We start from the raw sequence: 24,472 nt of genomic DNA on the forward strand, positions 1-24,472 counted from the left end.
GGTTAAGAACTTAATTCGTTCTGGAGGTCCGTTCTTAACCTGAAACTGTTCTTAACCTGAGGTACCACTTTAGCTAATGGGGCCTGCCGCTGCTGCCGTGCCCCGCCCCACGATTTCTGTTCTCACCCTGAAGCAAAGTTCTTAACCCGAGGTACTATTTCTGGGTTAGCGGAGTCTGTAACCTGAAGCATCTGTAACCTGAAGCGTCTGTAACTTGACGAGTCTGTAACCTGAAGCGTCTGTAACCCGAGTGAAATATACTCGGAGTCGAGAGTGGATTTCATGCTCTTTATTCAGCTCATAGTGGTGAGGAGGAATGGAGGTTCCCCCAGAATGTCTGCTTTATATACATTATTTACACAATGGGCGGCACGTGATTGGCTAATTCTGGGATTCTCCTGTAGGCCAATCAGGTTGTGGATTCACTTCCACCTGGAGCTGGATTGGGTGGCTCCTGCGGACCAATCATACTGTTGCATTGTTCTAGGACCAATCAGACTGCTGCATTCTGAATCCTATTGTTCTAGGACCAATCAGACTGCTGCATTTTGTTATGTACTGAAGTTCTCACCCTGGGCCAGCAGGGGGATACTGTAGATAGTTCAGGTCCACATATGCAAATAAGGGATCGAAAGTGACATTCAGTGATTGGATAGTTACAGAAAATGGTTACTGTTGCATTATAGTGGAGCTCTATATAAGCAGGTTGGCGGAACCCTTCAGTTCAGTTCTGTTCTGGCCTGTGAATAAACAAGAGCTGTTTGAAGAATCACTGTGTCGTCTGATATGTTCACCCACAACTTAACACTATTGTTCTAGGACCAATCAGACTGCTGCATTCTGAATCCTATTGTTCTAGGACCAATCAGACTGCTGCATTTTGGATCCTATTCAACTCAGTACATAACACCGAGGTACCACGGTATCATGTTTTGAGATAACTTGTGGTTGAAAATTAAAGGAAAAGAGTGGCAAATAACCAAGAACTAGTACTGATACGCATTTGCTTCCCTGTTTTGTCTCCTTTACCTTTGTACACGCAGGAACTCTCCAGAGGGACAGAATATTTAAGAACTTCACCCGGAAGCGCCAACGGGCCATGCGGCGGCGAGTCCACCAAGTCAACGGGCACAAGTTTATGGCTACCTATTTGCGGCAACCCACGTACTGCTCACACTGCCGGGAATTTATCTGGTGAGAGAGAGGCTTCGAAATGGAGAGTCTTCCCATTGTCTCTTGCTAATCCCTTCGCTAGGAACAGCCCTACCTGCAACAATTTCTCTCCGCAGATCAAAGAGAAGGGACCACAACAGAGGCACAAAGTGCAGCTCTCTGACCTAAGAAAGGGGTGGAAAAGATAGAGCCATCGTGTCTGCTTATGAAGATTTGCAGGCAGCCCGTAGAATATCCAAAGGGAAGGGGGAGAAATTTGATTCACCCTAAATTTAAAGGGGACGCGGGTGGCGCTGTGGGTTAAACCACAGAGCTTAGGACTTGCTGATCAGAAGGTCAGCGGTTCGAATCCCCGTGACAGGGTGAGCTCCCGTTGCTTGGTCCCTGCTCCTGCCAACCTAGCAGTTCAAAAGCACGTCAAAGTGCAAGTAGATAAATAGGTACCGCTCCGGCGGGAAGGTAAACGGCATTTCTTTGTGCTGCTTTGGTTCGCCAGAAGCGGTTTAGTCATGCTGGCCACATTGACCCGGAAGCTATACACCGGCTCCCTCTGCCAGTAAAGCAAGATAAGTGCCACAACCCCAGAGTCATCCGCGACTGTACCTAATGGTCAGGGGTCCCTTTACCTTTACCTTAAATTTAAAGGTGGATTGGCCTAATTTGCACTGTCTGAAACATCTGTGCTGAAACGCAGCCATCGTTGGAAATTTGTGCTTCTCCAAATTTGGTTCTTCAGTCAAGTAACATGTTCAAAACTGCATATAGAAGGGTAAAGAGTTGTATCCAGCTGAGATGGAGTAGGCCCATTGAAATGAACCGACCTAACTCAGCTTTGTCCATTAATGTCCAGTGGTCCTCTATGAGTAGGATGAACTTTGGATTCAACCCGAAGCGTGCATAAGAATGCATATATTATTAGTGAAAACAGCATACCGAAATGTTCGAGAGAATTGCCTTGCAAAAATATTACTGTTAGGCCAAATTTGTATACAAAAATGTGTGCAGCATGATAAATTCACACGGAAATGCTGCTGAGTTTTTGTGAGGATTTTAGAAAATTAATCCGCAAACTGATATGGAAAGGTGGAGAACTGAGAGAAACCAAGATTGACATAGAGATTGACCCATCCTTAAATATTCCACACTGCAAGGCTCAACTTCCTGAGAATCACAACTTTTATTTCAAAAGGCAAGATTTTATCATCATCATCATCATCATCATCATTTATTTCAGGCCAAATGCAGCCATTGAGATACCCCTCTCAGGCCATTGGGACTCTGCCTAGGCTATAACTGTTTTTAATACAGTGTTTTAATTTAATTTTAAAACAGTGTTTGAATGGTTGCATGGTTTTATCTTGTACGTAAAAACGCAAAATACAAATACAACACGCATATTATTATTTTTTAAAAGCAGAAACAAGTGACCCCTCTTCCCCTGCCTTTACTTCTGTTAAATAGTGGGAAAGATGGACGAAGGACACAGCTCTGTTAGATTCACAGCTCTTTATTGCAGCAGCTAGAACTGCTCCTGGAGTCAGACTGACTGCAGCCTAGCTGGCTGCTTTATATAATACTAAGTAACTAGTAACAGTAACAACTCCCAACTAGCTAACCAATCAGTGAGCAACAGTTCTCAAACCTTCATTTGAATACTGGTGGCCCTGAGTGAGAACTGCAGCTAATCTTAATACATAACAACTTCTAGGTGAAACCACTGCCCCTTTCAACTCTAAACTCAGGCTTTGTCCTTATAACTCTCGATAAATTGAGGGAGGGGCCCCATCACACCCATTTGCCGTCTCATACAGAGCCCATAGAACCAGAGAGTTGGAAGGGACCACAAGGGTCATCTAGAACCAGGCAGAGGGCCTTCTTGGTAGTGGCACCTGCCCTGACAGATTTCAAGGAAATAAACAGCTATCTGACTTTTAGAAGACATTTGAAGGCAGCCCTGTTTAGGGAAGTTTTTAATGTTTGATGTCTTATTGTGTTTTCAATATTCTGTTGGGAGCCGCCCAGAGTGGCTGGAGAAACCCAGCCAGAAGGGCAGGGTATAAATAATAAATTGTTATTATTATTATAGTCCAACCCCCTGAAATGCAGGAAACCTTTGCCCAACATGGGGCTTGAACCCATGGCCCTGAGATTAAGAGCCTCATGCTCTACCAACAGAGTTATAATTTCCCTTTAATGGCCTATCGTAGTCTGGCTTATATTTTAACACTTGCTGGAGTGCTTTTCCCTACCAGGGATGGATTCTTTCTTCTTCTTCTTTATTGAAAGATGATATATGAAAGTTAGAGAAAGTTAGGTGAAAAGATAAAATTATAAGTGCACATGGTAACATCCATATACAATACAAAAATAACATCCATATACAATACAACCCCCCCCCCCAACCTTATAAGCATTAGAAGTTGTTGTAAACAAAATCTGCCCTTATTCCCTTATGGGGGACACAAGAGCCCTTATAGGTTCTCCATCGGTCGGAGAAAAGAACAGAGGCCAACCAGAGAATATTGAGAAGCAAAGCAGTTAGTAAGCCTGAATTTTATTGAACTGTTGCAACAGGGTGCCCCTTTCACACGCAGGAGAAGGAGGAGGCCCCAGAACAAAGGTGTGCCTGCCCTTATATAGACATTTTAAATTGCCTGCCCTGGAGTCTGGGCACCACAGTTCAAGAAGGACACTGACAAACTGGAACGTGTTCAGAGGAGGGCAACCAAAACGGTCAAAGGCCTGGAAACGATGCCTTATGAGGAACGGCTAAGGGAGCTGGGCATGTTTAGCCTGGAGAAGAGGAGGTTAAGGGGTGATATGATAGCCATGTTCAAATATATAAAAGGATGTCACAAAGAGGAGGGAGAAAGGTTGTTTTCTGCTGCTCCAGAGAAGCGGACACGGAGCAATGGATCCAAACTACAAGAAAGAAGATTCCACCTAAACATTAGGAAGAACTTCCTGACAGTAAGAGCTGTTCGACAGTGGAATTTGCTGCCAAGGAGTGTGGTGGAGTCTCCTTCTTTGGAGGTCTTTAAGCAGAGGCTTGACAACCGTATGTCAGGAGTGCTCTGATGGTGTTTCCTGCTTGGCAGGGGGTTGGACTCAATGGCCCTTGTGGTCTCTTCCAACTCTAGGATTCTATGATTCTATGAGTCCAAGACCACCCCCAGAAACATCATACCTACATCACAGAAAAGACGGTCTACAACAGAAATTTGAATGTTGTTGTTTTTCCTGTCTGCCAGGTTATCTGATAATGCCCCATCTGATTACCTTTCCTAGTAGTCTGGCCATTCCTTTGAGATGATAATCACTTAATTCCCGAGACAATGGGAAGATTCCCCCACCCCCTCCCTCCTTGCAGAGAAAACATTTGGTCAGTTTTGGGAGTCAAAATGGTTTCAGGACTGTCGTCCTGTGCTGCTCCAGACATGTGGTTTATATATTTATGTATGTGTTTGCTTGTTACATTTATGAACATTTATTATATATATATATGAGATCTTAACTTTTTTTATTACAAAGTTAACCCACATCTAACCCAATACAGTGTTTATAAAAACAGATTTTTGATCTGCTCGCCTTGCTTGCCTGTATCGGAGTGAAGAGGAGCAAGGCAGATTAATCCATTGATCTTTAAATTGCTAAGAGATGCCTCTGCCTGATATATTGACTCCCATGGGGGAGTCAGCTTTGAACCAAGAGAGTATAAAAATAGCGAGCCTTCTTTAAATGTATGGGTTTGGGTTTTTTTACATATGCGAGAGAAGCCTATGAACCTGCTATGTCTGTCCCGGGAGGGGTGGGGAGCAAAAAGGACCAGCCGTGATTGCATCAGTCTGCTCTGACTCTGCTCAAGGAGAGGTGGGAAAGTCTCCAAAAGAGCTGTTTTTACATTTGCATTGTAAACTGTGTCACTGCTGCTTTCCCAGCCACTGTGTTGCTGTGTACAAACCTGACCTGGTTTTGGCTCTTTTATCTGATCCTGAGTCATGCGCTTTCTCTGTTTTGTCTCCAACAGGGGAGTATTTGGAAAGCAAGGATACCAGTGCCAAGGTAACGTGCCTCGTCACTCTCTCGCCGAAATGCACATGCCACAATTTGGCTGAAATATACTCAGAGTCGCAAAGTGATTTCTTGCTCTTTATTCAGCTCATAGTGGTGAGGAGGAATGAATGAAAGTCCCCTCAAAGTACAGTATCTGCTTTATATACATTATTTACACAATGGGCTGCACATGATTGGCTAATTCCGGAATTCTACTGTAAGCCAATCAGGTTGTGGATTCACTTCTATCTGGAGCATGATTGGGTGGTTCCTGCTAACCAATCATACTGCTGCATTGTTCTAGGACCAATCAGACTGCTGCATTCTGAATCCTATTGTTCTAGGACCAATCGGACTGCTGCCTTTTGGAGCCTATTGTTCTAGGACCAATCAGACTGCTGCAGTTTGGATCCTATTCAACTCAGTACATAACATTGGCCTTTTTCTATTGCTGCACAGACCCCGTTAAAATGCATGGGAGATATACGCAAGGCTGGTTCTCGGTGAATCAGGCCCATGCTGAAGTTTAGGCTGAGGTTATGCATATCTCTGGGCGTGCTGGTAGACAACATTAGTCATACCAGCTAAGGCCATTTTGATCTGAAAGGGTCCATTCAGAGTCCATATGACGCAGATGGATATCGCCAAATAATTTCTCTGCCTCTCTGTTGATACAAAATAAAAATAAATAATTCCTTCCAGTAGCACCTTAGAGACCAACGAAGTTTGTTATTGGTATGAGCTTTCGTATTTGAAGAAGTGTGCATGCACACGAAAGCTCATACCAATAACAAACTTAGTTGGTCTCTAAGGTGCTACTGGAAGGAATTTTGTTTGTTTGTTTCGACTATGGCAGACCAACACGGCTACCTACCTGTAACTATCTCTTGTTGATAGTTATATTGGTTGCAATTGATGGTCAGTCTATTCTGGAGAAGTCCTGTCTGTCACTTCTTGTCACCCCTATGTGGTGGACAATGAACCTATGGAACTCCTTGCCACAAGATGTAGTTAGTGGCAACTTAGAGGGCCTTTGTGGGGGGGTGGAAAAGGGGAAGGATTAGACAAATTGATGGAACATGGACCTGTCATCAGCTATGAATGTTGCAATTGCCTTGATATTTGTAGTTTGTAGTTTGCCCCTGTAGTTAACAGCAGCTTGGGAGATTTCATAGAATCTTAGAATTATAGAGTTGGAAGGGACCAAGAGGGTCATCTAGTTCAATCTCCTGCAACGCAGGAATCTTTTGCCTAACGTGGGTCTCAAACCCACAACCCTGAGATTAGCAGTCTGATGCTCTACCGACTGAGCTAGGGTGCTGTTAGGGTGATCAGCACAGGGGCAAATGGTTAAGACCACCCTTTCCTCCTGTGTTTGACTCCAGTCCAACGCCTACCCACCACCTCCACAGCTCCTTTGAGAACAAGATAAAAATGTTGGTGCTTCCATTTTTCAGGGCAACTAATAGATGTTGACCCTGATATATCTAGTACAGAGCATTACCTGTATTGGGCTTCCCAGTGATTCTTGTCGATCTCACCTTCCTGTTCTGTTTCAACCCTTCCCCCCCCCCACGCCTGCCTCTGTTCTCCAGTTTGCACGTGTGTCGTGCACAAGCGCTGCCACCATCTCATTGTCACGGCCTGCACGTGCCAGAACAATAGTCACAAGGTGAACACAAAGGTAAAGACACAGTTACACATTTGGGGTTCTGTAGCTTATTGCAATGTAATTTATTCACCTCTCTGTCGATCCGCCTGTTTCTATAGAGCAACACACTTCGTTTAATGAATTTTCGGGCTGTGGGTTTGCCTGTGTACTTGGTGCCAGGATCTGTTGGTTTTCTGTGATAAAAGATGGATGTGTGTACCCTGCTGAGATGGAGTAACTTCATCCTATGTTCCTATGCCACTTCCACCTTTGTCCTGGAGCCAAACACAACCTCCTTAGGTCCATTCACTTCAGTGGGCTTAATCCTCTGACTTATGCCAAGTCCAACCTTTGGCCCATCTAGCAGAAATCTCCTTCGTACCAGCTCATGACGGATGCCGCATCTTGTTTGTCCCCCAGTTCCTTTCCCTACCTGTGAAATGGGCATAATAGTTGTCCACATCACAAGGTTGGAGTTAAGACTTTAAAGACAGCCAATCAATAAAAAACAAAGGCTTGCTAGGCAGGTGGCGCTGTGGGTTAAACCACAGAGCCTAGGACTTGCTGATCAGAAGGCTGGCGGTTCGAATCCCCACGACGGGGTGAGCTCCCATTGCTCCTGCCAACCTAGCAGTTTGAAAGCACATCAAAGTGCAAGTAGATAAATAGGGAAGGCAAACGGCGTTTCCGTGTGCTGCTCTGGTTCGCCAGAAGCGGCTTAGTCATGCTGGCCACATGACCCGGAAGCTGTCTGCAGACAAACGCCAGCTCCCTCGGCCAATAAAGCAAGATGAGCGCCGCAACCCCAGAGTCGGTCATGACTGGACCTAATGGTCAGGGGTCCCTTTACCTTTACCTTAGGCAATGAAGTTAGAAAGGTATTGCATTGTTTCTGAAAGGCAATGGAAGTTGTACTCCTCCACTGGTATTAATGGTATTTTTTGCTGGGAGGATATTCTTGTGTGTGTTTTTACTTGATTTCCTGCCTCCCCAACTAATCAGCCTCTATTGTTGCTACGTCCTCAGATTTCTGAGCAGAGATTTGGAATCAACATCCCTCACAAATTCCGCATCCACAATTACAAAGTGCCCACCTTCTGCGACCACTGCGGGTCTTTGCTTTGGGGCATCATGAGGCAAGGTCTACAGTGCAAAAGTAAGCCAGAATTCATATTACTTTCTCACTTGTTTTTTTATTATAGAGTTGTTTTATTATTTATAGAGCCAGTTGTGGTGTAGTGGTTAAGAGCGATGGACTCGTAATCTGGTGAACCGGGTTCGCTTCCCCGCTCCTCCACATGCAGCTGCTGGGTGACCTCGGGCCAGTCACACTTCTCTGAAGTCTCTCAGCCCCACTCACCTCACAGAGTGTTTGTTGTGGGGAAGGAAGGGAAAGGAGAATGCTAGCCACTTTGAGACTCCTTCGGGTAGTGATAAAGCGGGATATCAAATCCAAACTCTTCTACTTCTTCTTCTTTTGCAAAAGGCCAACAGCCCCTTCCTCATATGATGGTTTGGGTTTCTTATTTGCGAGGGAAAGCTGTTGAACATTCATTCAAGTTTGTACTCCCCCCCCCCCCCGCGAGCAATGAAAAGTCCCTAGTCAGAGCTCCCTAGGGTTTGGTTTCTTTTGGATGAGAGAACACCAAAGACGTACGGTGTCATTGTAATAATTATTTTATTTGCAATTATACAAGCTGAGGATAAGTGGGAAGGGCTGTGGCTCAGTGGTATAGAGCAGGTTCAATCCTGGGCGTTTCCAGGTGGATTGGGAATATCTCCAGGCAGTTGTGTCCCAGGCAGATGCCATTGCCCTTCTGCCATTCTAATTCAGGTTTATGGAAATATTACCTTGTGCATTGCTCAGTGCATTGATTCTACTCCCTCTCTTTGCCCCATTTCTTTCTTTGTCCCTCTTTCAGTATGCAAAATGAATGTACATATTCGTTGCGAAGCCAACGTAGCACCGAACTGCGGCGTGAACGCTGCAGAGCTGGCCAAGACGCTGGCGTGTATGGGCTTGCAACCAGGAAACATTTCTCCAAATGGGGTAAGGCTTTGTTCATCCCTTCTCTCTGGCCCTCCCCTCTTCTCCACGTCAGGAGCTCAAATCGAATCCCGCAGCACAGAGGAGCGCACAGGCCAGATGAACAGTCATTCATTGGGTTGCTTTTTCTAAATAATTATTATTATTATTATTATTATTATTATTATTATTATTATTATTATTATTATTAATTTATTTATATCCCACCCTCCCCAGCCAAAGCTGGGCTCAGAGCGGCTAACAACAACAAAGTAACACAGTTTACATAAAATCACAATCAATTAATTGACATGCATTCCAAAATCAATTCATTCTAAGATCAATTCAAAATCAGATTAATGGCAACCATTGGGCTAGAGTTCTGTGAGGATTAATGAAGGAGGGGGTGAGACTGTGCCCTGGCCAAAGGCCTGGTGGAACAGCTCTGTCTTGCAAGCCCTGCAGAAAGATGTCAAGTCCTACAGGGCCCTAGTCTTTTGTGACAGAGGATTCCACCAGATCGGGGCCATGGCCGAAAAAGCCCTGGCTCTGGTTGAGGCCAGCCTAACCTCCCTGTGGCCCTGGAACTCCAATATGTTTTTGTTTGAAGATTGTAAGGTCCTCCGTGGGACATACCAGGAGAGGCATTCCCGTAGGTACGAGGGTCCTAGGCTGTATAGGGCTTTAAAGGTTAAAACAAGCACCTTGAACCTATTCCTGTACTCCACCGGGAGCCATTGCAGCTGGTATAGCACCGGGTGAATATGATCCCGCAGTGAGGACCCCGTAAGGAGTCTCGCCACTGCATTCTGCACCCGCTGGAGTTTCTGGGTCAGTCTCAAGGGCAGCCCGACGTACAGCAAGTTACAATAATCCAGTCTGGAGGTGACCGTCGCATGGATCACAGTGGCTAGGTCAGGGCGAGAGAGGTAAGGAGCCAACTGCTTAGCTTGGCGGAGAAGAAAAAATATTGCCTTTGTTATAGCTGCAATCTGCGCCTCCATGGAAACGGAGGTGTCGAAGATTACACCCAAACTCTTAACGGACGATGCTGGCACTAATTGTGCCCTCGCAAGAGATGGGAATTGCCCCCCCCCAATCCCATATCGTCCCGACCCAGCCAAAGGACCTCTGTCTTCGAAGGATTTAGCTTCAACCGACTCCCACGTAACCATCCAGCCACAGCTTCCAAACATCTGGTCAGTGTGTCTGGGGCTGAGTCAGGATGGCCATCCATCAACAGATAGAGTTGGGTGTCATCAGCATACTGATGGTAACCCAGCCCAAAACTCCGGACAAGCTGGGCGAGGGGGCACATAAAGATGTTGAAATTGGGGAGAGTATCGCACCCTGAGGCACTCCACACACCAAGGAGTGGTGCAATGACAATTCCCCCCAAGCGCCACCCTCTGTCCTCGACCAGAGAGAAACGAGTGCAGCCATTGCAGGACTGTAAAGAGCTGCCCCAAGGGAGCGGAAAAGAGTATTTATGTATGCGGCCACAGTTGTGTGGATGTTATTGGGCCAGAGATGGAAAGAAGATAAAGTCCCTAGCAGAGAAGGGTAGATCAAGTTGATGGACTATACCAAAACAGCTAAAATGTCCGGAAGAATCAGAAATCTGGAAGACCAAAATTTTAAGAAGGAATTTATAACTTATAAATTTATAACTTATCTTAAAGACCATTGTAAATAGCTAAAATCGTTAGTAGGATTGGATCGTTAGTAGGATTGGAATAACACTTATAGTTTAATGGTGAATTTTGGACACAATGGATGTTATGTAGTGAAGTTCACCCTGGGCCAGCAGGGGGATACTGTAGATAGTTTTCACTCAGGTCTGTAGATAGTTTTCACTCAGGTCCACGTCAGTTATTTTAGGCGAGAAACTCTGGGTTATTGTTGCTACAATGTTGACAGCCGGCTGCCTACAAAAGCAGGCCGGCTGAGCTGTTTGCTGTTCAGTATTCTGTTCCAGCTTACAAAATAAAGAGCCGCTTTGGAGAAATCGCTGTGTCGTCTGCCATGTCTACCCACTATTCTACACTGGCTACGAGGCAATTGAGATATAAAATATTTGGATCATCATAAAAGATAGATGGAATCTTCTTTTTAAGTTGCATGATGGATACGTGACTGTAAAATTTTAATCTGAAAAACCAAATAAATATATTTATTTTAAAAAAAGAATCATACAACACAACAACACTTTAAAACAATGCCACATTAAAGTATATAATAGCAGGCTTGATAATCTCAGCGCAGAGCCTTGTTTTTAGAAGTATATTTTTTGTGGCGGGGGAGAGATATGGGTGCCCCCTTTGCCTGAAGTGGCAGCAAGGTTTTCTTTTGGAGGAATTAAAGAACAAACGAAGAGGGAAATTTCTGGCCACCTTTCATATTAATTTCGCCCCTGAAAATTCTAAGAATGTGCCTCCCCCAAATGTCACCAAATACAGTATATTTGTGAGGGACAAGTGTTTCCACAAAAATTGAGGGTGGATATTCAGCCCGCCTCAACCGCAAAGCCTCAAAACAGTCCCCACAGTTGCTCATAGCTGTCAACTTTTCCCTTTTCTTGTGAGGAATCCTATTCGGAATAAGGGAATTTCCCTTTTTTAAAAAGGGAAATGTTTACAGCTATGCAGTTGCTATTAGCTTACTTGATCAGATGGAGCAAGTTTCTGTCCCTCATTATTACGGAGGAAAAAATGCAAACGTCATGTGGGTGTGAATACGTCAGCTGTGGCGCTTCTTTGCAAAAATAAAATAAAATAAGCGGTGGCTTGATGCCTTCTCTCTCCCCCTCCCAGAAACTGGTCTCCAGGTCAACGCTGAGGCGACAGAAAAAAGAGAGTGGAAAGGATGGCAATGAAGTGGCTGAAGTCTCAGCGAGCAAACTCAAAATTGAGGATTTGCTGTTCATTAGAGTTCTGGGAAAGGGCAGTTTTGGAAAGGTAAGAGTTCCTCGTCGACACCTGGAGTATGGGCAGAACTTGCTCCTCAGTTTCTTCTGTGGAACTTCCATTTCATTTCCACAGGGTTTGCATGTAGGAGGGAAGGAGAACTGGGTTGCACCCAATTTCCCGGCCATTTGGTTCCGCCTTTGCGTACTTACTTATTTAAGGACATTTGCAACCCCGTTAACTTTGAATAAAGATATCTAAGCAGTGTACGAAACTCAATATATAAAAAAACAACCATTCTTCTTTGCATCAGTAGTTATTTAATTAACCTATTTCTATTTGTGCCCATAGATTTATTTATTTTTTTAAGGTGGGAGAAAAACAGAAGAAATCAGAATCTCCTGCCCAGCACCAAATCAGATCAAATTCTAACATAAAAAGTCCCTCTACCCAGTTCCCCCACAACATCCATAGTTTTATAAACTCGTATCTCCTTTCCCTGCAAACTAAAAATATTTCTTTCTGCCTGGTTAGGTGATGCTGGCTAAAACAAAACAGACGGGATTCCTTTATGCCATAAAAGTGCTGAAGAAGGATGTGATTCTGCAAGACGACGATGTGGAATGCACTCTGACGGAAAAGCGGATTTTGACCCTGGCCAGGAATCATCCATTCCTAACCCAGCTCTACTGCTGCTTTCAGACACCTGTAAGTATTCTTCTCAACCTCCACAACAAAATCAGCATTAGGAACACAGAGATCTTCACTTCCTGAATGAGCTCTAAATCTTCCTTACAAAACAGTCCTGTGGACCATAGAGTTTTTTGGAGTTTGTTGGAGTTATTCTCAAATAAGTATAGAGAAGATCCTGCTGGGGTAGCTCACTTGGTGGAACATGAGTGTTATGTACTGAGTTGAATAGGATCCAAAATGCAGCAGTCTGATTGGTCCTAGAACAATAGGATCCAGAATGCAGCAGTCTGATTGGTCCTGGAACAATAGGATCCAGAATGCGGCAGTCCGATTGGTCCACAGGAGCCACCCAATCCAGCTCCAGGTGGAAGTGAATCCGCAACCTGATTGGCCTACAGGAGAATCCTGGAATTAGCCAATTATGTGGGGCCCATTGTGTAAATAATGTATATAAAGCAGACATTCTGGGGGAACTTCCATTCCTCCTCACCACTAGGAGCTGAATAAAGAGCATGAAATCCACTCTCGACTCCCAAGTATATTTCAATGAGACTCTTAATCTCAGAGTTGTGAGTTTGAGTCCCACGTTGGGTCAAAGATGATTCCTGCCTCGCAGCTCTACAGTTCTGTGATTCTCACAACTCTGGAGATCTACTTGTCTTGATTGCAATACAGTTTCTGACTTTGCAAGGAGCGGGCTGTGTTTTCCTGAGAGTGAGCACTAGGTGGCAGGCGTCGCAAATGAAAAATGCAGCCAGTCACATGGCCCTTAAAAAAAAAATTCCCAGGAAAGGTTAGCTGAGGAAACGAGGCAGCAGCTGCCTCGTTGGGACTTCACAACCACAGTCCGCATTCTTGCCAAAGGACAGGCTTCTGAGTCCCTTGGCATTAACTTTCCTCACAAGCATTTCAATAAAACGGGATTACTAGTTTTCCCTGGGAGCGACTCCGTTTTTGAGAGGCTGATCTTCCCAGTGGCGTAGCGTGGGGGGTGCAGGGGGGCCGGCCGCACCGGGCGCAACATCTGGGGGTTAGGGGGTGCAAATCCACGGGTTAGGGGGCACAAATCCACGGGTTAGGGGGCACAAATTACTTGCCTTGCCCCGGGTGCTGACAACCCACGCTACGCCACTGGATCTTCCTCTTTTCATACGTTCCCCATGATGCCTGCCAAGGAAACCGGCAGCCTCCATGCCATACCTTTAAAGCACACAACTCACCCCCCCCCAGGGCCGGCCCACCCATGAGGCAAGGTGATGCGACCGCCTCAGGCGGCAGGATGTACAGGGGCAGCAGATCCAAGGAATGTATCCCTCGCTGTTGCTGCCACTGTTCCCAATTTAGCTCCTCGCTCGCCTCTTCTTTCCTGGCCGGGGCGGTGGGGGGTGGGGCGGGGTGAGCCGCCATTTTGTGGTTCGCCTCAGGTGCCAAATGTCTTGGGCCCCAAAGAGTCCTGGGAGATGCAGTTTGCTGCTCACACAGCCGCCACCCCAGCACCCTTAACAAACTACAGTTCCCAGGATTCTTTGGGGGGAGCCATGTGATTTAAATGTGTGGTGTGTACACAGCCGTGGTTGTTGCTCACGGTGAGCAAGGCTGTGTTCAAAACTTCCGGGGTTGATTCCTGGGGGGTCTTTGGGCAAGACAACCCATCTTGGGCCTCCACCCAAATGGGTCCACCTCCTCCCCGCAGCAAGTACTGGGGGATCTTATCAGTGTTGTTGTTTAGTCGTTTAGTCGTGTCCAACTCTTCGTGACCCCCTGGACCAGAGCACGCCAGGCACTCCTGTCTTCCACTGCCTCCCACAGTTTGGTCAAACTCATGCTGGTAGCTTCAAGAACACTGTCCAGCCATCTTGTCCTCCATCATCCCCTTCTCCTTGTGCCCTCCATCTTTCCCAGCATCAGGGTCTTTTCCAGGGAGTCTTCTCTTCTCATGAGGTGGCCAAAGTATTGGAGCCTCTGCTTCAGGATCTGTCCTTCCAGTGAGCACTCAGGGCTGATTTCCTTAAGAATGGATAGGTTTGATCTTCTTGCAGTCCATGGGACTCTCAAGAGTCTCCTCCAGCACCATAATTCAAAAGCATCAATTCTTCGGCAATCAGCCTTCTTAATGGTCCAGCTCTCACTTCCATACATCTCTACTGGGAAAACCATAGTTTTAACTATACAGACCTTTGTTGACAAGGTGATGTCTCTTGGCAAGGTGATGTCTCTTCTTATCAGTGACCCCCTCCTAAAGTATAGGCCCTCATTACATGTCCAGTTGTACCAACTCTTGAAGCCAGGTCTGAAAACACCCCCCTTGCCTCTTTTTCCTTTCCTGTTTCGGGAAGCTTTTAATGTTTCCTTTCCTTTTCCCCCCTGTTTAGGGAAGTTTTTAATGTCTGGTGTCTTATCATGTTTTTAATATTCTATTGTGAGCCGCCCAGAGTGGCTGGGGAAACCCAGACAGATGGGCAGGGTACAAATAAATTATTATTATTATTATTATTATTATTATTATTATTATTATTATTATTATTATTATTTCCTCTCCTCTCCCTCATTTGAGTCACACAAATGCTTTCCTGCTTGACATAGAACCAGCTGCCACGTCACCATCAGAAGACTAGAAAAATAACCCCAACTGAACTGCCAGGAAATATAGGGTCACAGAAACAGCCTCCTGACCTTCGTTGTTGATACAATAATAATATTCATTATGATTCATTATGGAACCATTCCCAGTCCCTCCCTCCCTCCCTCCCTCCCTCCCTCCCTCCCTCCCTCCCTCCCTCCCTCCCTCTCTCTCTCTCTCTCACAAACACAAACACAAACACACAGGTCTCTGCTTGCAACAATGATTTCTTTTTCCATTTTATCTTTTAAAAAGATTATGTGCTGTTGCAGAGCGACTCAAAGTCCCTTTGCACCAGGCTGGGGTGGGTTGGGCAGAGGGGTTTCTGCGCCAGTCTCCCGCTGGTTGGTTGCCAGTTGTGGCGGGATGCCAGAGTCACAATTCTGGCTCGGAGCTCCTCCTTCCTCCTGCCAAAGGGGCAGGTGAAAGTGATGTGGGTGGCATCCTTGCCAGCGGTGGCCAATGAAAAGCCATTTTTTTTGCGGGAGGCTCTTGGGACTGAACCCAAGAATTTGTGCAAGACAGCGTCCACTGAGCTACCAGCCTCACCTTTGAGAATTCAGCTAGATCAGTTTCTGAGTATATGAACATGAAATTTATTACGGTCAGAGACCAGCCTGTGAAACACAAATGGAACTACAATCCCAATAGCAAAACAAACATTTAAAACAATATACAACAATGGATTTTAAGTTTTAAAATGTGATAAGGCATATAAACACATAAAAACTTTAAGACAGACTACCTTAGAGAAATGACCCAGAGTCACCTGTGGATCCAAGTTTGGGAATTTTCTTAAGAAACTAGATTGAATCAGGGGATGGAGAAGAATTTTTGCTTTACCGGGAGGTCAGCAAGCCTCACCTTCAGGGGGTCAATGTTTTCTCCATGTGCCTCATTGTAAAAGGGACATCTAAAAAATATGTGTTCAGGGCTTCCTATGTCCCCCAATGGACAGGCACAAATTCTCTGGTCATATGGGACTTTTTTAAAGGACCCTTCCAAGACTGGTGAGGGCAGACAAGTGTAAAAGCCCTTCTTCCTTTTTGGATACGAGAAAAAAGAGATATGCTGCTGGTTAATTTCTGAGTACCTAGGAGCCTCCTAAATGTTTCTCGTTTTTTATTGCAAGCCCTTCACTCATTTACAGTAACTTTTTTTCTCTGCAGCTTTTTCGTTCGGCTTGATTCCAGCCTAGAGCATTGTGCAATGGGGTCTCTCTCTCTCTCTCTCGTCTGGTCCCCATGCCCAGTTCTTTTGATGCCACACGGCTTCCTGTCGACGCCATCTTTTCTCCGCCACTTCTTAGTCCTGCCAGCTTCTGCCCCGGATAATACTGTCACAAAAGTTGGGCACCAACCCCTCACTCTCTGCCGAGTGGTGGCAAGATCCCAAGGGGTTCCAGCCACTCACCCAGGGTCTGTGTTCCTCTGGAGAACTGAGACGTGGCGGAGACTGTCTTTCCTTTAAGAAATGTGGTTTATTCACCTATTTACACCTTCAGTCTGCATGGAGAGAGTCCAGGGACTCAGCTGCACAGCCCCAATTATAACGTTATAAGTGTGTTATAAAAATGTGACACCAGATGGCACTGTAGAGCTCAATGACAAATTGCACATATATATGAAGGTTTTTTTTCCAGAGCGTTTTTTTATATCTGTGTAGATCCAGCCCAGATCTTACAGCATGGTCATATCAAGACGGGCTCCCCCCCCCCATAGTAGTGCAGCCCTGAAACCAACATGTTTCTCCCAACCTCCCTTCAGCCAGCCTGGGAGAGACTCCTGTGGTGGCTCTAAACACCGGGTGGGGGGTGGAAATAAGTAAGAAATTAGATCATTTTAACAAAAGAAAAAAATCTCTATGAAAAAGCGAGTTTTAAAATTTTCTGCCCTCTGGCGCCATCTGGTGTTGCATGTTTATAGCTCATTCAAATTGCCATTTCTTTACTGCCTGAAGCCTAGAGAGTCACTGCCAGTCAGTGTAGACAATACTAAGGAAGATGGACCATGTTCCTCTCTTCTTCCTGTCCCTCCTGCAAAATACTGGCAGCCTGGAGGGAACCTCAGAGTGTCGTGTGAACATTCGTTCATTTGTGACTTTCTCCCTCATTGTTTTTTTTAATGGAAAACTTTCATAAATGCAAAATTGCTCCAGAGGCTGGGGTGGGGATAAGGTTTCTTGGGCTGTGCACACACCATGCATTTAAAGTACAAGAATCTTGGGAACTGTAGTTTGTTAAGGATGCTGGAAATGGTAGCTCTGGGAAGGGTAAACTGCAGGTCCAAAGAACAGTTTGGTTTAAGTGTATGGTTGTATACACAGCCTTAGTTACATCACAGGAGCTAGCCAATCCGTGCTGTGCACAGCCACTGCTTTGTGCAAATGTGCAGAAGCTCCACTTTGGAAAAGAAAGGTGTGGTTGGGTTGAATGGGGTGAAAGTGCTTCCACAGAGGCTCCCACCACCCTACAAATGTTGCACCCTTCTTCATGCACAAGTTTAAGACATTGCACAAATTGCAATGTAGTTCTGACCTTCTTAGGAAGCCCATTCTGGGTAGAAAGGACTGTAATCGGACCACTGCTGTGTGCACATACCTGAGATAAAAATTAACCACGTGGTGATTTCAAATATCTGCGGTGAATTTTTAGTTGGCTGGACTTGAAGCCTAACTTTGGCTCTTTGTGTTTGAACTAGCAGAGGACATTGCTCTCAGGGTGTGGGAACACTCATTGCATTTGAATTCCCTTCTTGTGCTCTCAGGCACCTGCCATGAGATAAAGATCTTTGCCTGGCTGGCTTTCGTTTCCCTCTGCAAGATAATAAACAAGAGTAGCTCTCTCTACACTGAGACATTGCCGGATTTACGTATAAGCTAAACAAGCTATAGCTTAGGGCCCCACTCTCTTGCCCCCCCCCCCAAATTTAAAGGATAAAACCACTGGATGTTCATTTCCAAAATATAAGATAAAAAACAAATAAATTAAAACCTACAGACAGCAACAGTGTTTTGTGTTGTGTAGGCTCCAATGATGTAAGTAATGGGCCCCACCTGCTAGCCTTCTCCCTAAAATATCACTGGCTTTAGATACCTGTTAGGTCCATAAATCACCATATAGCATATATTCAGTACTAAAAAAGGTGACAATTTGTTGTTGACAAAGGACAGCTGGACATATAAAGGGCCCCATTACCTTCAGTAGCTTAGGGCCTCGTCAAACCTAAATCTGGACTGGGGGAGTGTCTGGGAGCAGCCCATAGGGGCTTTGCCGATGCTCCTCAAGCATTCAACACTTCCAGCACTTAATGATTATTTAAAATGAATTTAAGCAAAGAAGCATGCGAAATTTCAGGCTGTGTGTGACGTGGTGCCTCAGTGCATTGCCAGTTACCAAACGGGCTCCTTCTGAGCATGGTGTCTCCCTGTCATCTGTTAGGACCGCCTCTTCTTCGTCATGGAATTTGTGAATGGAGGGGACCTGATGTTTCACATCCAGAAATCCCGTCGCTTCGACGAAGCCCGAGCCCGGTTTTACGCCGCAGAAATAATTTCGGCCCTCATGTTCCTCCACGAAGGAGGCATCATTTACAGGTGAGCAAGAACACCATGCAATAGTTTGTTGTTGTTGTTGTTGTTGCTGCTGCTGCTAATTAAATGAAATGAATAAATTCCATTTATACCCTGCCCTTCAACCAATGATCACAGGTCTGTTCACAGCATTAAACCCCCCCCCCCAAAAAAGAATAGTCCTGGGATAGCACAATCAGTAAAGCATGAGACTCTTAATATCAGAGTTGTGGGTCTGAGTCCCACATTGGGCAAAAGATTCCTGCATTGGTGGGGGTTGGACGAGATGACCCTTGTGGCCCTTCCAATTCTACGATTCTATGCCTCCTTTTCTTTTTAGAATAATAAAATCAATAAAAGCAGCCTCAAAGGGAAATGTCAGTAGGTGCCATTTTTTCAGCCATATAGCAGTATGTGGGGAAATCAAACACCCTCCCCAATTCACCTTTTTACTGGCTCATGGCCAGCTTTTTTCTTGAAGCTATTGTCCTACCAACCTTACTGTACTCTTGTGAAACATGGACCACTTATAGACGCCATCTCCAACTCCTCAAAAGATTCCATCAGCGGTGAGATGGGAGAAAGTCCAAAATCAGAGGCAGAAGCTGAAGCAGGAGAGGAGGGAGGCTAAGAGGCAGAGACGAGTCCTGCTGGTGTCCTGGTATCTCCCCTTCCTGCTGTGACAAGGTCCACTCCCCCTGGTCTTGCAGAACCAAAAGAGGCATGAAAAGGACGGAGGAGAGGTTGGCTTCCTGCAGGCACAGTCTCCAATTGTTTGGGGCAAACCCTGGAGAGGAGGAGACTTTGACAGCTTTTTAAGGCTGGCATATCCCTCGGCCTGCATGGGCATCTGAAACATTGTCAGAATTCAAGGGCACAGCGCGTTTTCAAAAGTAAACAGGGTCAGGCACGGTCTCAAATTGGATGGGAGACCAGAGATTTGATTCCTGCATTGCAGGGGGTCGGAGTAGATCAGGGGTCAGCAACCTAAGACCCATGGGCCACAAGCAGCCCATGGGGGTCGTTTTACCGGCCCATGAGCCACCCCCAACCAAGCCACCTTCTTGGTGAGTCCCTGCGCACTGTGCTGATCCAGCGCAGCGTGGCGCAGGGACTCACTGAGGCGGCGCCAAAAATTGAGTCTGTGCAGAAGCCGAAAATTGCGTCTGCACAGACACAGACACCGTAAACCGCAGGCACGCGCTTACGCACACCCACGATCTGGCCCACAGAGGGGGCTCCACAGCAGTGAACTGGCCCAGGCAATGTAAGCCTTGCTGACCCCTGGACTAGATGATTCTGTGATCCTAAAGGTAAAGGTACCCCTGCCCGTTCGGGCCAGTCTTGCCAGACTCTAGGGTTGTGCGCTCATCTCACTCAATAGGCCGGGAGCCAGCGCTGTCCGCAGACACTTCCGGGTCACGTGGCCAGCGTGACAAGCTGCATCTGGCAAGCCAGCGCAGCACACGGAACGCCGTTTACCTTCCCGCTGGTAAGCGGTCCCTATTTATCTACTTGCACCCGGAGGCGCTTTCGAACTGCTAGGTTGGCAGGCGCTGGGACCGAACGACGGGAGCGCACCCCGCCGCGGGGATTCGAACCGCCGACCATGTGATCGGCAAGTCCTAGGCGCTGAGGTTTTACCCACAGCGCCACCCGTTGTGATCTTAGACAGGCCCAAATATTCAGTGAGGGTGTGAATCAGGGATGGTAAGAGAAGGCTGTGACTCAGAAGGCTGTGTGGCCTGCGGAAAGTCCCCAGGGTCAGGCAGAGAGGTCTGGATGGTCATATTTAGTCCCTGGACCAAAGGTTGCCCATCCTTGTTCAAGGACAGTGATGTTTTTAGAATTATTATTATTATTATTATTATTATTATTATTATTATTATTTATACCCTCCCCTCCCCAGCCAAGACCAGGCTCAGGGCAGCTAACAACAGATATAAGAACAAATTGATTGAAATACATCTTAAAATACAAGATTAAAATACAACATTAAAATATTAAAATGCAGCCTCATTTCAATGGAAACTCAAATCAAAAACTTTAGGGGGGGATGAAAACGTCAAGTCTACCAAGGCTAACTATCCAGACTGGTCCTATGTGGGCCAGAAAAAAGCCAGGGAAGTCCCCAAATAGGAGTTCCATCTCAGAAGGAGAAAAGAAAAAGGAAAGAGGGGGAGGGGATCAAGTTGATTCCAAGTCAAAGGCCAGGTGGAACAACTCTGTCTTACAGTCCCTGCGGAAAGAAATCAGATCCTTCAGGGCCCTGGTCTCATGAGGCAGAGCGTTCCACCAGGCTGGGGCCAGTGTTGAAAAGGCTCTGGTTGAGGCTAGTATATTTGAGTGAAAAACAGAAACATGAGAGATGTTTGCAGACTGGATGAATGCCACACAGAGAGCCTTAGAGAAAAGACCACGAGGAGCCGTGAGGGGCAAGAGATCAGGTGCGAGAGTCAGGGCTTTTCAGGAATGCAAGCATGTCCACATTATCACTGGAAAAGTGTTGTTGGCCATACAAACCTTCCTCCCTTCTGCATCTCAAGCAGGCGCCGCAACACTCTCACAGCAGCCAGACTCTGAGACCGTTTTTACCAGAGAAATTGCATAAATATCTCTCCCACTCCAGCATAAAATTTTGCCTGTAAATATGGAAGCAAAAGCTGGTAGCTGCGGGCACCGGCCCCCTCTGGCAAGGCGAAAGGAAGGAAGAAATGTCCTGTTAATACAGCACTGGCGTCTCGTTCTCACTTCCCCTCTCGCGCTTGATGCCAAAGCCCGAAGGAGAGGAGACGCCAAATGGTTACGCAACCGAGACCCTGTTTCAAACAATGATGAGCGACAGCCATTGACATTCAATCGGTCCTCCGAAGAGATCTGTTTACACCGATCGGAGCACCCCCAGGCTTCAGCCTGCTCGCGAATGTATTCTCCCAGAGACAGTGGAATAAATTATCTTATGTCTAGGAGTCCTTCAGCGCATGCAAACACAAACACACACACTTGCGCCAAGTGTCACAATAAATATTCGAAGGGAAACTGATGGCAGCAGGCTGATCTTGCGGAGAAACGGGCCCTCATATTACAGTTTAATGCACACCCAGAAACAAACACACGTCCAGATATTAAGCCATTCCGAAGGCAGAAGGGATGGGTAGCTTTGTCTTGCTTTGGAAAACAGCTGTGGAATTGCCTGAGAGTGAATGAGGCAGGGTGGGGAGGTTGTAGGGTCAGGTGAATATTTATTTAGGACCCCTCCAGACTTCCTTTTCTTGTGCATCCATGATTTGTGCTCATGGTGGCCTTGGCCTGCTTTGGGGCAGACATCCTGCTTCTAGAAACGTAAAATTGTAGAGTTGGAAGGGACCCTTAGGGTCATCTAGTCCAACCCCCTGCAATGCAGGAATCGTTTCCTATCCCAAATGTCCAAAATCCTGTAACTTTTTGTAGTAGTAGTAGTAGCAGTACAGCAGTACCTCGGGTTAAGTACTTAATTTGTTCCGGAGGTCCGTTCTTAACCTGAAACTGTTCTTAACCTGAGGTACCACTTTAGCTAATGGGGCCTCCTGCTGCTGCCACGCCACCGGAGCACGATTTCTGTTCTCATCCTGAAGCAAAGTTCTTAACCTGAAGCACTATTTCTGGGTTAGCGGAGTCTGTAACCTGAAGCATATGTAACCCGAGGTACCACTGTAGTAGTAGTAGGAAGAAGGAGGAGGAGGAGGAGGTGCTGACCTTTAAAGCCCTAAACAGCCTCAGTCCAGTATACCTGAAGGAGCGTCTCCATCCCAATCGTTCAGCCCGGACACTGAGGTCCAGCCTTCTGGCGGTTCCCTCACTGCTAGAAGCGAAGCTACAGGGAACCAGGCAGAGGGCCTTCTCGGTAGTGGCGCCCACCCTGTGGAACGCCCTCCCACCAGATGTCAAGGAAATAAACATCTACAGTCATACCTTGGGATAAATGTGCTTCAACTTAAGTATTTTCGGGTTGCACTCCACGGCGACCCGGAAGTAACGGAGTGTGTTACTTCCGGGTTTCGCCGTGTGCGCATGCACCGATGGTCAAAATGATGTGAAGCGCATGCACGGAAGCGGCAAAACGCAACCCGCACACACACAGATGTGCGGACGCTGGTTGTGTTCGCTTCAAGATGCGAACAGGGCTCCCAAGGTACCACTGTACCAGACTTTTAGAAGACATCTCAAGACAGCCCTGTTTAGGGAAGCTTTTAATGTTTAGTAGACTATTGTATTTTAATATTCTGTTGGAAGCTGCCCAGAGTGGCTGGGGAAACTCAGCCAGATGGGTGGGGTATAAATAATGAATAATAGATTATTATTATTATTATTATTATTATTATTATTATTATTATTATTTAATAAGAAGAAGAAGAAGAAGAAGAAGAGGAGGAGTAATAATGATACCACCTTGCCCTTCTGGCTAGGTTGATTTGGTGAAGCAAGCTTGTTTTCTGCTGCTGAAGAAGGATAAGACCGAAGCCCATGGCTTCAAATGTCAAGGAAAGAGATTCTGACTCCTGTAAATGTTAGGAAGAACTTTCTGATGGCAAGAGCTGTTTGAGAGTGGAATGGACTCCCACGAGAGGTGGAGGACTCTCCTTCCTTGGAAGTTTTAAAGCAGAGGTTGGATGGCCATTGTCAGGGAACTGCCATCGGAGCTAGAGGTGGAGGGAAGGCTCCAAAGCGATGCTGGAGAGGGTCCTAGTAGGGAGAGAGGCAGCCCATCTGCTGGGGAAGGAAATCAGCGTAACACCAGTGGAGAAGGGGGGCAGATGGGGGAATCGGAGAGGAGGCTCCAGGACTCCTCGCCGGAGACCAGCGGGGAGAGCACGGGTCCTCCGCTGCCCACACCCTCCCTGCACAGAAGACTTCCGCGCAGGGAGAGTAGGAGGAGACTTGGCGTCAAAGAACTTCTTTGCTGGAAGAAGTTCAAGAAACGCCCACTGACGCATTCTGCCAGCGACTGAGACAGCCACGAAGTGAAGGGCTGTCCAGACAGAAAGGGTTCACCCAGGTAACCTAGCCAGGAGTGGCGACAACTTACGCACGGCAACCCCTAGAACCATTACATCTGTCCTGGATGATTTTAGTTGAGATTCCAGCAATGCAGATGGCTTTTGGGGTCCCTTCCAACTCTACAATACTAGATTCTGAAATGGGCTCTCACCCCTTTTTATCGGCTCACCTTTTAGCAGATTAATCTCCCAGGGAAATGGTGGTTATAGTTATGGCCTTGATTTGCACACTTTAAAAAAGATTCAGAAAGTTTCCTCGTGTTTTGTTCCTGCATTTTGTGGGTTGGCATGGCTTGCATCTCGCCTTAACCTCTTGCCTTGAATGGTTATCTCCTCCCGACTGAGGTTTACAAGCTAGCTTGTCTTCCTCAGAAAGTTTATTATACGACCTGGCATGATCCTGCTCATTGATCTCAGGGCTTCAGGGTTTATTCTCTTCTTCTTCTTTTATAACTTTTTTTTAATACAGGACATGCTTTTTATCAACAAGTTCATAAACTTGATGGCTGAGCTGCAGCTGCTGACATTTAGAAGGTGCCTTATATAATAATCCTGGCGGTTGTTGTCATGTGTGGGTTCTTTTTTAAGGCAGAAGATTTGTAATAAAGGGCAGATAGGACACAGTCGTGGGTTTCTTTCTGCTCGGGAAAAGGCAGTTCCTAAGAAAAAGATATTAAATGAGAGGCAGGAAGTGTGTTTGCGAAATCCTTTCCCTGAAGTCACCTTTTCTGTTTAAAATGACAA

General features: G+C 46.2%; 1 protein-coding gene across 4 annotated transcripts in view; it reads left to right on the forward strand.

The window, feature by feature from the left end:
• Positions 1-24,472, forward strand: part of PRKCH (protein kinase C eta) — a 102,098-nt gene that overhangs the window by 47,682 nt on the left and 29,944 nt on the right. For all 4 annotated transcript variants that reach the window (XR_014168332.1, XR_014168333.1, XR_014168334.1 and 1 more), the window contains exons 3-10: positions 1,044-1,194; positions 5,201-5,235; positions 6,822-6,910; positions 7,904-8,033; positions 8,800-8,927; positions 11,717-11,860; positions 12,344-12,517; positions 18,562-18,716. Coding sequence is in view for 1 of the 4 variants with exons in the window: in XM_081911460.1 (XP_081767586.1) it covers positions 1,044-1,194; positions 5,201-5,235; positions 6,822-6,910; positions 7,904-8,033; positions 8,800-8,927; positions 11,717-11,860; positions 12,344-12,517; positions 18,562-18,716 (1,006 nt within the window). In the remaining 3 variants the exon portion in view is untranslated. The remainder of the gene's footprint in view (positions 1-1,043; positions 1,195-5,200; positions 5,236-6,821; positions 6,911-7,903; positions 8,034-8,799; positions 8,928-11,716; positions 11,861-12,343; positions 12,518-18,561; positions 18,717-24,472) is intronic.

The sequence above is a fragment of the Podarcis melisellensis genome (assembly GCF_964234715.1).
Source record: "Podarcis melisellensis genome assembly, chromosome: 1".
Classification (NCBI taxonomy): Eukaryota; Metazoa; Chordata; class Lepidosauria; order Squamata; family Lacertidae; genus Podarcis; species Podarcis melisellensis.